Source organism: Rhinolophus sinicus, chromosome 1 (assembly GCF_057876585.1).
Source record: "Rhinolophus sinicus isolate RSI-liver-muscle chromosome 1, RSI-T2T, whole genome shotgun sequence".
Taxonomy (NCBI): Eukaryota; Metazoa; Chordata; class Mammalia; order Chiroptera; family Rhinolophidae; genus Rhinolophus; species Rhinolophus sinicus.
This window is the reverse complement of record NC_142501.1, coordinates 39,639,183-39,655,450: the sequence shown is the minus strand read 5'-3', so window position 1 is coordinate 39,655,450 and position 16,268 is coordinate 39,639,183. Positions and strand designations below refer to the sequence as shown.

Genomic DNA, 16,268 nt, shown 5'->3' with positions numbered 1-16,268 from the left:
ATCCGGCTCCTGCTGAGGAACCCTGGCAGTTCCTCTGCCGACTCACAGTTCAGAGGTGCTACCAATTTGTACAGCATTTACAAAAGACACCAGAATGAAACTGCAGGGGTTTCTGATGCAAGGAACATGATATTCACAATCTCAGAGTGGAACTTCAAGTGAATATTTTGGAATGACCAGGCGTAATGTTTCATTGTCATCGCAGCCCCTACGTAAATGCTCGTTGTTGGATATGGACCACTTTCATTTTCCTTTTGAGCATCCCTTCCCTCCCCTGCTTTCATTCAACTTCCTGTGATGGTATAATGACCCTCACTTTCCCTCTCACTTTAAAATTCATTTGTTTTCATAAGTATGTATAAGTAACTATATTTATGTACGTAATTACCAAGCATACACTACATTTGCTGCATCATATTTTGCTCTCTTGTGCATCACATTCTTCCACGGGGGATTGAGACTTGGGGGAAGTTCAAGTAAAAATACCAAATCATCAATCTTGTATGGTTGCTTGCTTAATATGGTAGGAGTGTACTAGAAATATTGACTGAGTTTCCCGCCATCATGAAGGCTTCTATTTGTGAAGATCTCACTTTATTTCGCTTAATATGCCATTATATCGTGTTCTTGGATCTAATGGAACAATCTGATGAACTGAATGAGAATGTTGCTGGCGATTCTCCTTCTTTCCAGAATAATGTCCCAATTATGTTTTGGGAATTAGGCAGAAACTCTGAAACTGCCATATTTACTCTTTAATTTATGAAATCTAGATGATTGAACCAACTATTTTTCCTCTGTGTTTGTTTTAAATGTGGAATGGTCAAAATTACTACTGTGTAAATAGGTTTAATATAAGGGGAGGGAACTACTGTGACTGTTAGTGCCTTGATAATTTGCCCAGATCCAGCCACCCCTCCAGGAGAGTGTGACTTATCACTGTTGATAATAATTACTTCAAAGGCTGTCAGGCCTGACCTGCTTTTTTTGGATGATGTGAAATAGACCTCTCTGTAATCCAGTGAAGAAATCGGATTATAATGTCCAAATTTAAACCTTATCTCCCAATTAATTGGAGAGTTTAGTAAGAAACCTGATAAAAGTAAATAACCTGTACCTCCTCAACAGAGAGATGGAGATCTTCCAACTTCAAAGAAGAAACGCCAGGTAGGGGAGAAGATCATGTACACCTTGGTCTCAGTTCCACATGGGAATGACATTGCGTCCCTTTTTGAACTGGATGCCACAACCCTTCAGAGAGCTGACTGCCTGGTTCCAAGGTAAGAAAAAAAATTATGGTTAAACAATAATGTTTCTTAGAATAATTTTACTGGTAGGTAAGGAATTAAAATCATAATGTTAATATAATTTTTTGTGATATCAGTGCAGCGAGCATAGGTATATAAAAAATCATGCCGCTTTTGTAAGTTAACATACTTTGTTTTAGTCTCATAAACAATTACAATGTACAGGACCAAAGAAATCCTGAAAAATTCATAAGAATCATCTATTGTTATTACTTATATGGCTTTTGGTTACTAAAATAAAAAATAATTTAGAAGCTTTCTATTAATGCTAATATCACTTATTTTTATCATGCCAGGTTCCAGATTTCTTTCTCTCCCCCTTTCTTCCTTTCTCTCTCTCTTTCCGTCTCCCTCTCTCCCTGCTTTCTTTACTTCTCTTTCTTTCTCTCTCTCTTTCATTCATTCATTGGTTTATTTATTTAGTCATTCAGTCAACAAATCTTTATTGAATAGACATTGCCCTTAACATTGGGAAGAAAACTGAATAAACTGGTTAAACTTAAACTTAAAACTGAATAAACTTAAATTCAAGTGGGGAGAGAGGCAATAGACAAAATACAAGGTCAGGTAATGAAAATGCTTTGAAAAATAATTGCAGAGTGTGGAGAGAGTTCTATTAGGTATGAGTATTCAGAAATGGCCTTTCTGATTTGGGATATTTGAGAAAAGATCTGAATGATTTGAGAGATCAAGTCCTCTCCATTAGAAGTATGTCAAACAGCAGGAACATGAAATGGAAACGTCTTGAATTTACTAGGTGTGTTAAAGGACCAGCTTGGAGACTAGTTGGACTTAAGTGAGCGAGAGGCAGGAGGAGGATTGATAACGAGGTAGCCAGAACTTAATGTAAGAGAATGTCTTACATTCTTTTGCTTGAATTTGATTACTTTAAGCTCTTTTGCCTACAATTGTCTACTTTCTAACGACAGCACTACAATGCACTCTCTAGATGCACAGAAGAGTCTTGCCCATGTTATGGGGTCTAGTGGGATGGTTCTAACTTGTCCTTGGAAGAGCATTATTGTCCTTGGCCTTGGGCAGATGGCAATGATTAGGCTGAACGTACCTACACAAAAGGCAGACATTGTTGTGTAGGTTACTTTCAGGGAGGGTAAAAAGTTGCTGTGCTAACACTGCTGAGAAAGACTGTTCCTTGACCTTCCCAGGGTGTTTCATGGTTATTCTCACTCATGAGAAATATTACCGAATCTTGGCTTTATATGAGCTATCTCTTACTCTTCCCTGTTCCACCAATTTAAACCTGTAAAGAGATCCCTTCTGAAGGCTTTACCTGATCCAGATTTCTGGCCCTTTTTTCTGAGTATTGGGATCCTAATCAATCCTTAGTATAATTTTGATCATTTTAGGTTTTAACTCAGCAAAAATGAAGTCCTTCTTGAACTCTAACTAAGAAGGTTTGCTTAAGGAAATAAAAAGGATGTCACTATAAAGTGCATTGGCCCATGACAAGCTCGTGAGTCTTGCTTTACATGGAAGTGTTAATCTATTACTATGCAGAACTGTTGAAGCCCTTTTCAGTGTAGAACAGAGTTTTACACAGAGGTATTTCAGTATTAACATAGATTCATTTGTCATTAATTGTATTACAGCTAATGTTAATTAACACTTAATAAAAACTACGGTTATGATATAAGTCTGGAACACTTTCTACTGTGTTTCCCAGAAAATAAGACCTAGCTACACCATCAGCTCTCATGCATCTTTTGGAGCAAAAATTAATATATGACCCATGTCTTATGTTAATTTTTGCTCCAAAAGATGTGTTAGAGCTGATGGTCCAGCTAGGTCTTATTTTTGGGAAAACACGGTAAATGTTAAGCTCTCTGTCAAGTTATATATATATATATATATTTATTTTAGTTCTAGCAGCAACTCTTACAAATCAGGAGCTAGAGGCTTAGGTAGAGCAGTGCTTTTCAAGTTGACTCTAAATTGTAATTACCTGGATAGCACTGAGACCTCTTTATGCTTTGGTTGCACTAAGAGCAGTGAAATCAGAGTGTTGGGGGTGGGATGCAGGCTTTACTTTTTAAAATCATTATCTGGATATTTGATCCTGGAGTGTGCGAATTCAAAGCCTCTGCTCTTAACCACTATGCTACCATGCCTTCATAGTTTAGACTTTCAGATTATATCAAGATTTTAATAGCAACATATTTATGTGGCATAGGTCTGAAAGAGTTACTGATTTCCAAAATTCTTGAAAATTTCAAGTTATTATCTTGAAGTGTAATCTCTTTAATTTGGAACCCAGTAACCTAGGTCACCTCAATAAGCATGTATTGAACAAGTATGAGTAAGATTAGGGGAACTGTCCACAGGGCTAAATAAGCTGTGGCCCCACTTTTCAGGTGCTTTCAATATCATGGGGAAGACAACTGAATCAATATTAACAGCTCCTGTGTAATTCAATGCAGGAAATGATAAGTGGTAAAACAGAGGTATTTCAGAATTTGTGATTATTTGGGCAAGGATCGGATCTTTGCTATTTTACGTTTTTGAAACTCAGTCTCTATTTTGTCTACTTTTATGAATGAACAGAACCATGATGTTGCATGAAACTCTTTCCCTGAGGCCCTTGGTGTTTTATTTGATTTTCTTTTATTGGACTTAATGTTTTCTGCCTCATGTTGTATGGCTTATTTATATCTTACCTTTCCTACTGAATTCTTATCCACTTGAAAGCAGAGAACTTACCACAATGCTTTTCTTCTAATAGACAACCCATGTTTGTTAAATAAATGATAATGAAAGGTTCACTAAAAATTATAATATTTGAATTGGATGCAATTGTAGCTGTTCTCAGGCACTGCCATAGTTCATACACAATTGATTCTTATTATTCCTGGAACACTGCATTAACAACTACTGAGCCATTGCTCCTAGGACATGCGGGGTTAGGTTCATGAGACCCTCTAGCCCAGGGGTGTCCAAACTTTTTTCAATATTTTTCACCAAAGGCCATATGCGGTAAAATACACAAACAGCCGGGCCACTCACTTGAGGTGAAGTACGTATTGCCTCACCTGGTTTATTTAAGTAAACTAAATATATTTTTGGAATTTGCTGCAGGCCAATTAACAATGGATCATGGGCCGCAGTTGGCCCGCGGGCCGCAGTTTGGACACCCCAGCTCTAGTCACAATATTTTTGACAATCAATCAATATGTAAACTTGTGTTGTATGTATTTCTGTCTAAAGACACCTGATTTAATACATATTGTTGATTCATTAATATTGACTTCACGTTCATCAGCACTATCATCATGTCTGAATGAAGCTTATCTAACACAAGTATTTTCTCCGTAAGGTACACCACAGCTTTGCTCTTAGGACTAGTAGGCAGCACTTCAGCACTATGCTTGGGGACTTTTTTTTTTTTTTAAAGTTTATTAGGGTGACAATTGTTAGTAAAATTACATGGGTTTTAGGTGTACAATTCTGCAATACATCATCTATATATCACATTGTGTTCAGAGTCAGTTCTCCTTCCATAACCATATATTTGATCCCCTTTACCCTCGTCTTTAAATAACAAGCACACCAACAGAAAGCATAGAAATGTGAAAAACATGGCACTCAATAGATCACGAAAAGGACACATGTTTATGGTATGAGAGCAAAAACAAGAAGGCAAAGCATTGCCTTGTTCAGCCTGACTGGTGTGTGTGTGTGTGCGCGCGCGTGCGTGCGTGCATGCGTGTGTATGTGTGTATGGAGGGGTCTCAGATTTTTTGCCGCTCTGCACATGTCCAAGGATGGCTGCGAAAGAGCCCTGAATATTGATTTGTGGGTTCTAAATTTCAGTGAGTAGATAAATTCACAAGTGAGGAATCCATGAATAATGGGATCAACTGTATAGTTTTACATGCAGATGATTAAACTACAAAAAGAACTACTATCATACAGCAGTTTTAACTGAGTTGGTTACTTGATCAGTGCTTCTCACTTTAGCATGTATCAGAATTGCCTAGAGAGCCTGTTAAAATACTCATTGTTGGGCCCCACCTGACGAGTTTCTGAATTAGTGGACTGGATACAGCCTCAGAATCTGCATTTCTAATAAGTTCTCAGGTGATGCTGCTGATCTAGGGACGACACTTTGAGAACCACTGGTGTAGGTAATAATACCGCACACTTAGTCTGTAGTTCAGAAACTTTCCTTCAACCAGACTGATCTACACTTGAGTCAATTACTCATCTAAAATATATTTAATTCCTATCATAATTAATCTTTTAAGTATGTTAATATGTAAGTATCTTAATTTTTTATAATTTTTAATGTTATTTTGCTTTCAGGAACTCATATGTCCGGTTAAGACATTTATGTACCAACACATGGGTAACCAGTACTAGCATCCCAATAGACACAGATGAAGAGAGGCCTGTTATGTTGAAGGTAAATGTATCTGAAAATGGTTTAATTTTCAGCCAGATGTTGTGTGAATAGGACTAAGGGGCGACTGACGTGTTCCTTACAACCCGTCTTCACCAATATTAGGGATTATTGCCATTCATTTAATCAAATTCTCATGTCTTCCAGTTGCTTAGGTAGCTTGGCTGCCGCAGAGCTGTCATTCAGGACAATGCAGCACAGCTGTGAAACGAGTGGGAGGAGCGTGTTAGAAAGGGGAGATGATTTCAGGAGTTCATTTTCTTTCCTCTGTTGAAACAGAAACAGAGGGCAAGTGTGAAAGGGACCCATTTCCAGTCGGGCTTTGGGGACAAGGGAGTAAGTGGGTATGGACCGTCTGTGTTCCCCCCGGTTTTCCTAGCAGATGACGCAGGTGTGAATTTCTGTGTTTAGATTATCTACTCATGTTTTGATTTTTAAAACCGTACTGAGAGATTGTTAATCCTTGAAGAATATAGCAGTTATTGAAAAAACAAACAAAAAACTAATCTTAATGGAAAACATACATTGCAGATTGGAACTTGCCAAACAAAAGAAGATAAAGAAGCATTTGCCATTGTGTCCGTCCCGTTGTCTGAGGTCAGAGATTTAGATTTTGCCAATGATGCAAATAAAGTGCTGGCGACCACAGTTAAAAAACTGGAAAATGGCACAATAACTCAGAATGAAAGGAGGTGAGTAACTTTTTTAAATGGCTCTTAAACCAACGAGTCAGTTATCAACACTTGCAGTAAACCTCAAAGGAATGAATGACTTGAAGGGAATATCTAGAATGTGCTCGATAGCAGCACACCTGCTTCCAATGAGCAGATCATCGTGATGAATGAAAATAGTGACATTGAAATCTGGGGGAATGTTTGCTTTTTTCCATTTTAGTTTGGCTTGAAAGCAGTTGTTTTTAGTTACTGTCATGCAGGGCGGCAGGCGGGGTCTCAGCTCCCGCTCCCCACATAAGAACATAGGACATGGTGAGGCCAAAAAGGAACATGCACGGAGCCATAGATAGGGGAGGCATACCACTATTGTCTTGCTGGCGGCTGGGTTGGAGACACAGGAAGCAGGAGCCACATGATCCGCAACCCGCCGTCCATTTGTCTCTGCCAACCAACCTCACTTGCTAGCTGCAATCTGCCCTGCTAACTGCAATCTGCTCTTGCTAGCTCATCCACCATCTTCTTGCTAGCCCCCATTTTCTTGCTAGCATAGCCACAGGAGTTATATTAGTGGCTAATGGCTCACCGGTTACAGCTGACGGCCAACTAGCCACAGCTGATGGCCATCCAATCACAGTTGATGGCCATTTACTACCTGAGCCAGCACCTTTCCACGTGAAGCCGAGAGCCTGGAAACTGCACTCCTGGCTCTGTCCCCACAGTGACTCTCTGACCTTTCCTTTTTAAATGTTTCGTAAGAGATTCACAATACCTTTTGCGGCACTTGATTTGATATTTTGGATTTCTAAAGGTCCTAAAAGAAGTTGTATATTTTGTTGTTGTTGTTGTTCTTACTTATTTAGCATACATTTCTGTGCTCAGGTACCACAAAACAAACAAATATGTTATACCAGAAAACAATCTGCAAAGTGTAGATCTCTGCGCTTACTACTCCCTCAGAGAAACTGGATCCTTGTCTCTTCAATGCTGGTTTTTGGAAAATAGTGAGAAAGAGAATATCTATCAATTATTTTATCTTTACTTTGTGTTGGTACTGTTAGGCACTGGAAATGCGTTTTATCTAATGCTTCAAACATCTCTGAGATGGACGTTATTTCCATTTTACATAAAGGAAAACTGAAAGGTTACTCAAACTGGGTAAGCTCACACAGTTAGTGGGGAATTCAGTCATGCGTTTTTTTTTAGGTACATATGTCTCCAGTACACCAAAGCACAAGCGTTCGCTATATTTCCCCTCTTCATGCTCTGCTACATACCTTTACATTTGAACAAGAAAAGGCTATTTACCAACTTGCCAACCATTCATACATTGGAACTCTCATACAGCTGGTGAGATGATATCAGGCATAAGCACTTTGGGAAATAGTTTGACAGTTCCTAGCAAAGTTAGAGGGTTGGTCACTTCTCATATTAAGCAGAATCATGCAGTGTCTGTCCTTCCATGACTCGCTTATGTCATTTACAATAATGTTCTTCAGTTTTACACATGGTCACATGTGACAGGATTTCCTTTTTAAAAGATGAATAATTTTCCACTGTATGTATATGTATGTGTAGCTTTTTCTTTACCCATTCATACACTGAGGGACGTTTAGGTTGTTTCCATATCTTGGCTCTTGTTAATAATGCTGCAATATCATCCAGCTCATAGAAACAGAGAGTAGAATGGTGGTTGCCAGGGGCTGGGGATGGGGAGGGGAAAATGACGAGTTTCTATTCAACACGTATAAGGTTTCATTTACCCAAGATGAATCAGTTTTAGATCTTCCATATAACATTGAGCTTATAGTTAACAATACTGTATTGTACACTTAAAAATTTGTGACGGTAGAGCTCATAAGTGTTTTTAACACACGCGCGCGCATGCAAATATTCTATGACTCACCAATTCCACTCCTAGGCTGAACGTTCTTGAACATCTGTCCCAAAGAAGCTCCTACACGTGGGCACCAGGACACATATTTTAGAATGTTCAGCCTTATTCTAAATAGCCTCAAACTGAAAACCATCCAACTGTCCATCACCAGTTGAATAAATGAGTACCAGTTTGGCATATTCGTACAGTGTAATACAGTATAGCAATGAAAATAAATGAACTACATCTATGTACAAAAACATAGATAAATCTAATAAACTTTAGATTGAGTGAGAACTAGACACAAATACATTCACTGTAATATTATTTGTAAAGTTCAAAAACAAGCAGAACTAAACTCTTTATTTGGGGTACTTAAGAAATTGGCAGAGCTATAAAGAAATGTAAGAAAATACTTGTCACAAAAATCAGGTATTCTCCTAAGAGGGGAGGGATTTGAGGAGGCTCTTGCAATGTTACATTTCCTGTTCTAGGTAGTGGTTTATGGGGTTCACATTTGTAAATGATCCATACCTAAACATCTATGTTTTATGAACTTTTAGAAATATATCTTACAATACAAAGGAAAAAAAATCCAACTTGCTTCTTTCCATCCCTATCAATAGAAAAACATCATAAATATACAAACAAATGGAATACGTGTTTCTTAGCTTTGTCTATTCTTACGTCTGTGACCCACCCCCCCCCCTCGCAAACTTGCATTTGAAAACAACTATTGTGTATTCAATCGTACCTTCATCCCTGTTGGGGGAAATAAATAAAGGCCAGAAGCTGACACAATTGTTCCACTCTTTTACAGATAATCAACTATCAGATCTAAATTATGACAAGTAATGGAATCTGATGTGCATAGCACTTTTCATTTGCCTGTTTTTTGCTATTAATGCTTCCTTTTGATGAATCCGTTTCTTTATTTTTGTCACTCTCACATATACACAGAAATTTACTCACCGTCACAGAAAAAGTCTCTTGGTAAGCATTACGGTGCTCCTTGAAGAAATAAACAAGTAAAGGATTAATATGACAAGCTCTCCACCAATTGCTGGTTGAGGCGCTCTTCTTGTTTCTGCTGGAGAGAATCTTAACCTCTCCAGATGATTCTAAGGAGTGTGGTGGACCAGCACTGATCAGGGACTATGCATTTTTATTTTCCCTGCTTCCTTCACCACTGTTTTAGAGTGAAAAACACCGTAGCAAAAAGAAGGTCTTGTTTGAGAAATACGAAGTTGCAATTATTGATCTTAACTTAGTAATTTCAGAACAAGCCACCTTCCATCAAAATTCATTTAAAGCTGCCTGTCAGTACAACATTGCTTGTGGCATAGCTGAATAATACACTTGTGTTATTTTCTGGGTTTTAGAATTCAATATAAAATTCTTTCTGAAAATACCTCACAACTCTTGACTTTTTCTCCCCTCTGGAGAATGAAGTTATTATTAGGTAGTCTTTTATTCCAGGAAGAATGATACCAGGTCAAAGGGAAGGTGTTAGAATATTACAGATTTTTTTCAGTATTTCTGTGTTGCTTGAATCCTCTCTCTCATAACTCCCCCTTTACTCACCGCAGGAAGGGACTCTGGAGGCACAACTCCCGTGTTATGCTCAGTGGAATTTTCTGGTCTTATTCTGCATAGCTGCATCAATCAAGTAGAGAATATTGGGAACATGTTGGGGGTGGGAAAGGAGGGAGAATGGAGGGCAGTTAACTGCTATTCAAAGGTGGAGGAAGTGACATACGCAGTTATAACTGGAAATTCTGCACCATGTTTGACCTCTGAGGGTACAGAAAAAGACGTGGGGTTCCTCTGCAGCATTTATAATTCAATCTCCACTTATTTCCAGTTTGACTGAACTACTGATGTATGCCAGACACGGGGCCAGGCAGCATGTGTACATGTGGTGGTAATGTGGGGTGAAGAGCAGACTATGTCCTTGTCTTCTTGCCATTTATGCACTTGAAGATTGGTTCTAATTCCCAGGGACAGAAGCTTAGAATCTAGAATAGGTTTCATCCAGCATGGGATTACCAAGTCACTGTCCTTCTGATTCAAAGTTAATATCTTCCGATAGCAACCTTAAGTTTTATTTGCCTGATATTACTATCTCTTCACTAGCTATTTTTTATTTAGTGTTTGACTAGGTGCTTATTTTTCAATATCCATTTAGTTTAGATTTCCTGGTCGTTTTGTTTTATTATAGTAATGTCTCTTTTGAGCAGCAGAGAGCTGGATTTTAAAAATCTAATCTGATAATCTATTTTAATTTGCTAAAGTTTGATTACTTTGCATTTGATAAATAATTTGCAAGATTCATTTTGATATCTAACGCTTTCTTATTTTTGTTTTTTTTCATTTCTTTAGCTTTTTTCTTTTCCCTCTTTTTGATTGCTTTCTCTTAGATTCATGTTCATAGTTTCTCCCCATTTTTCCTTTTCCTCTCCTGGTTTAGAAACTGTAGATTATATTTCTGTTCTTTAGCAATTACCCTTATGCTCATAGAGCATACCATTTTAACTATATATTCACACATTTTAACTATATATTCTTTCTTACAAATCTTGAAGATGTTAAATATTTCTTTCTCCCTCTCATGGAAGGAAAGTACCTCAGAATGCTTTAATGCAATGATATTCTGCCTCCCATCTTTCTTGAAATAGTTGTCTGAACCATAGTTTTCCATTCTTTTTATTTAAAAATTTTATTTTATCATATTTTATATATACAAAAGAATATAAATGTGTCACACAAATTTTGACATACCACCTTTTTTACTGAAAAGTTTAGTTTCTAAACATTATTTCTCAGTAATCAATTATATTTCTTAATACAGAGGGTGCTAAAAAATGTATACACATTTTAAGAAAGGAAAAAACTGTATTAAAATTGTAATAACGCAGCATATACCAATAACAAAAGATAAATACAAGTCATGTGTATACTTTTTTTGGCACCCCCGGTATATTTCACCTCTTCCTCTGCTTACTTTCATTTCTTGCATCTCTCTTCTTTCTGTGTTCACTTTTCTTCTTGCTGAAATTCATTCTTTATTCAATGAGGTTATAAATCTTATTAGTTTTACATATATGAAAAAGTCTTTATTTTACCTCCACTCTTAAGTGATACTTTATGTATGGAATGTTAGATTGACAATTATTTTCCTTTAGTGTTTTAAAGTTATAATTTAATTATTTTCTGTTGTCTCTGGTTGCCATTAAGAAATCTGCTGTCAGTGGAATTGTTACTCTTTATTGGTATTTTTTTCCTTCACTTGCTGGTAATTTCGTAGATTTTTTCTTTGTTGTAAAAGTCTTATTTTAGTTCGTCTCACTTGACACTTAGGGTATGCTTTAATCTGAATACTTATGTCTTTCATCAATTCTGGAAAATTTTTCAGCCATTTTCCTTCAAATATTTCTTCTTTATCTTTTCCTCTTGTCTGTCTTTTGGAACTCCGATTAGATGCATGTTGGAGACTTAATTCATCCACCTTTCTTTTCATAATTTGCCTTTTAAAATCTTTCTGTGCTGCTTTTTTTTGATACTGTCTTATAAATCACCAATTTTTCTGGCAATGTATGTGGAATAGTTTACCTTCGTGAATTAGATTTTTATTTAAATGAGTATAATCTTATTGTTCAGATTTGTTTGTTCTTTTGAATATCTATTCTTCATTCATACCTGCACTTTTTTATATGTGTTGTCTTTGTTTGTAAATAATTGCTTTCTTTATCTGAGGATTGAAAACACACTTATTTAGAAGTTGTTTTGAAATTGTTCTGTTATGTGCTTTTTGTTGATAATGAATTGGCCTTCTGATTCTTTCGTATGATGCTTACTCTGTCTCTGTTAGCAGATCATTTTAGTTTTTCCAATTCTATATATTGGAAAAATTGAAACTTGGTGAGGATTACGAAATATAGTTGGAGTCAAGTAAAAAAAATGTGATTTGAATTTAGGAATTTACCAGTATAGCTGTTTTCCTTTAAGCAGAAATATTCTTTATTGTTGGTCAGCCATGGAAAATCATCCAAAGGTATTCTCCTATTGATTGATCTGTTTTTGGGGCTCACCTGGCATTATTTCATAATAGACTTTACAAATACTTGAGTAGAGGTAGAGGGGGTAGTGGGAACTGGAAGAACTGGAGAAGGGATGTGCTTTTAAGGATTTAGGTAACATTAACTGCATTAAACATTTTGTTGATTAAAGAATTTTTATGATCAAATACTTTCAGTTTTGCGGTGTTTCAGTTCTTAGTGTTTTTTAAAAATGTTTCCAAAATTAACACCATAGAGTAAAATTTCCTTTTCATTTTGTGATAGGTTTGTAACCAAATTATTGGAAGACCTCATCTTCTTTGTTGCCGATGTACTTAATAATGGACAAGAAGTTCTGGATGTGGTTATCACTAAGCCAAACCGAGAACGTCAAAAATTAATGAGGGAACAAAACATATTGGCACAGGTGAATGTTTTCATGTACTAAATTTGCATATTTTACTTTTTTGAATTATAGTATCAGGAAAGTCCTTGTATTAGTTATCTATTGCTGTATAACAAGTAACCCCAAAACTTAGTGGCTGAAATCAGCAGATACTTATAGTTTTTGTGGATTAGGAGACTAAGAATGGCTTATGTGGACGGTTCTTGCTTAGGGTCTTTCTCAAGGCTGCAGTCAGGGTATTGGCTGGGGCTGCAGTCATCTCAAGGTTTCAGTGGGAGAAGATTCACTTCCCAGCTCACTTCCATGGCCTCTTCACAGGGCTGCCTCAAGAGTCGGCAGCTTGTTTGCTTTAGGAGTCAGGGGTCCAAGAGAGGGCACCCAGATGGAAGCCACAGTCTTTATAACAGAAGCTCAGAAGTAACATCCCATACTATGTGCTGTTATAAGTGAGTAGGTAGATCCAGTTCATAGTCAAGGAGACATGATTACATAAGGGTATGAATTCCAGGAGGCAAGGATCATTGAGGTCTGTCTCGGAGACAGCCTGTCATAGACCTCTGAAAAGCCTGCAAGGTCAGACTATCTCCAGAAAATGTGCTGGAATAATTTTCTAGGTAGAATTTACAGGAGAACTTGGAAACTGCCATCTTGAACTGCTTCGTACTTCCTTCTCTCTCTTCCCTAGGGAAGCGGGGCAGTCTATTCATCAGCTCACAAGTCTTCTATACAATATTCTAGTTTTGTTTTTTCCCCCTGAAATTCTACAGCTGCTCCTATACTATGTCTTTCTGAAATTGTTCAGAACACACCAGTGAATTAATTCAGTTACTAATAATATGCACATTTGAACATGCCTGCTTTTATGCATTCTTTTTGTTCTGTTAATTGCTATGTGAAGTAATGAGCTTCTGCATTCTTTAAATGTGGACTCAAGGAAGACACTTAAATAAAAATCATGTTATTAATATACATGTTTTTGTAAAGTTGGGAAAGGAAAACAATAGATGTATTGTCAATGAATATTCTATAGCTGATTGTCTGAAAATATAAAAATTGACATTTTTCTTGAAGAAAATAAAGGTTGCTAATCTAATGAGATAAGAGTCCTGTCTGACATTAGCGTTCCTTTTGTATAAAAGCATCTGATTTCAAGGATTTTTAGGACCTTGAATGATTTATTAATATTATTTCGACCAACACGTTTATTTCAGAAACTTTTATTTCAGTATTATAAGTATAAAATTCAAGGTTTAGTGAATATAGAATTATTGAAGAAATTTTTATTCATATTATAGTTCATGAACTACACAGGAGAATGCCTTTCCATTTTGCTTTCTTGTAGTAATGCTCATGCACTTGCCTAGCATGCTTTCATAAACAATTTACTCATTCTTCTAGTGCATCTCCAGGTGATCCTGTCTGCTGCCTAAAAGAGTTATATGCCTCAGTGCTTTTGAAATACTTCCCAACCACTTACCTTTTTAGGAGAAGAGTGTGGGTCACTGGGTATCACCAGTTGCCCATGTGGGTCCTTGTGTGTTCCATTTGAATGCTGATACATTCATTGGCTTGGCCACGTCTTTATATATCAAGAACAATAAATTAACTTTTATAACAAGGTGTAGGAGCACTATTTGGAGGCAACTTTCTGATGTAGGTTCAGATAAAAATAAATGTTTCTTTATATTATTTTGATTTTAGAACGTTATAGACAATAACAAATATAATAAAGCCTGTAGTAATCAAACTATATTTTAATTTATCTAAATATGTTCATGTAATGTGGTACAACCCAACATTTTTATGTTTCTTATTTTAATAAAATATGGTTTCTAAATAAAATTAAACATTTTATTTATATAATGTTTTTGTCATTCAATTTAGGGAATCCTTTTAGCAATATTTTTCTGTTCCTTAATATGTTGATCCAGTATCCTAAAATAAATCCATTTTTGTTTACAATAATATTGTCAAGTGTTTTTGAGTCAATTTGCTTATTTAAAAAAAATTAAAACATTGCAAAGCATGCGCCTCCATTCATCAGAATAGATGGTTGTTGTTTTTTTTCCTGATAGGTATTTGGGATTCTTAAAGCACCCTTTAAGGAGAAAGGAGGAGAAGGCCCAATGCTGAGACTTGAAGATCTGGGGGACCAAAGATATGCTCCCTACAAGTACATGCTGAGGTTATGCTACCGCGTGCTGAGACATTCGCAGCAGGACTACCGGAAAAATCAGGTGGGAGGGTGGCGCTTGTTATTACCTCTGTTTAACATTTAGAGTATGGGCAAGGTTCTTTAGTTACTGTTCTAGAACATATAAAATGGGAATGGGAAATTCCACTCTTCAGTGAAATGTTTTATATTGGTAACACATAAAACGGGCCTGTAAGTACTTTTGAGCTGACACGTATATTTATTCTTCCCTGTAAAATTAGAATCATTAGGGGAGGATGTCTGAGTCCATCTGTGTGTATGGTATTAGCTCCTGCTGATCAAGAGGCATGCTGGGTATATTATAGAAAGAGAAACGAGACATTTCTTGGCATTCTAGATCACCTAAGGTACTGCATTGTAACGTAAAGGCCAAAGAGTTCATTGTCTTGTGGAAAAGATATGATATGTACATTTGAAACATAAGGGAGAAACAAAGACAGGACATGAGAGATAAAAGACAGCATTATAGGAATTCAGAAGAGGGAGAGTTCAGTTGTGGCTGGGGGAACCTAGGAAGGGTGCTGGGAGAAGGACACATTTGGGTAGGATGAGAACCATTTTCATAAATTGTACAGGAGTAGGCATTTTAGGGAAGAGGGATCTATGAAGAGAGAATGATGGGTGCTAGAAAGGGCACTTTTGTCCAAAAGTATGTCTACCTGCCAGGTGTATCTAGGGATATAGCTGAAAGTTGCCAACTGCAAGTGAAATTTCATTTAAGTTTCATTTTTGGCTTAAAAAATGTAATATTTTGCACTGTGTTCAATAATATACATCTTTATTTAATATAAAATTGTTTAAAATTAATTATTATTTGGTAAACTAGTGTGCCATGTTTCTTTTAGCCAGTCTGAGAGGTGAGTGCATAACCAGCAAATTTCACTGATGAGTTTAGTCCAGGAGGAAGGACGATGTAAAAGAGGATTGGCAAGGCAGGTTGGGCTAAGCCATGTAGGGCCCCGGATGTCAGGCCTACAGGGTGGAGGTTATGTGGGAATAGTTAATAGTATGTACTGATTGCATACTTTGTACCAGGCTTAGTTCTAAGCCCTTTACACAACTTAACTCAGTTAATACTGAGTTAAGATAAGGAACTGAGGCACAGAGAGTTTAAATAAGTTGCCAAAGATTACACAATTTTAAGACTGGAGCCAGTGTTCAAACCCAGCCTCTTAATCATCGCAGTATTTCCTCTTAATAGTTTGAAAGTTTTTGGCAAGAAGAAAAAATTTTCTTTGAGAAAAATGTGTTAAAATACATTGGCTTTGAAAATTCCATTTAAAGATTAAGAAAAGGTCTAAAAAAGAATACGTAAAAC

At 36.7% G+C, this 16,268-nt stretch overlaps 1 protein-coding gene across 1 annotated transcript in view; it reads left to right on the top strand.

Annotated features, from left to right (window-relative positions):
* Positions 1-16,268, top strand: part of ITPR2 (inositol 1,4,5-trisphosphate receptor type 2) — a 432,120-nt gene that overhangs the window by 119,222 nt on the left and 296,630 nt on the right. The window contains exons 11-15 of the mRNA XM_019737570.3: positions 1,129-1,280; positions 5,628-5,727; positions 6,256-6,416; positions 12,615-12,756; positions 14,811-14,972. Coding sequence (XP_019593129.2) covers positions 1,129-1,280; positions 5,628-5,727; positions 6,256-6,416; positions 12,615-12,756; positions 14,811-14,972 — 717 coding nt within the window. The remainder of the gene's footprint in view (positions 1-1,128; positions 1,281-5,627; positions 5,728-6,255; positions 6,417-12,614; positions 12,757-14,810; positions 14,973-16,268) is intronic.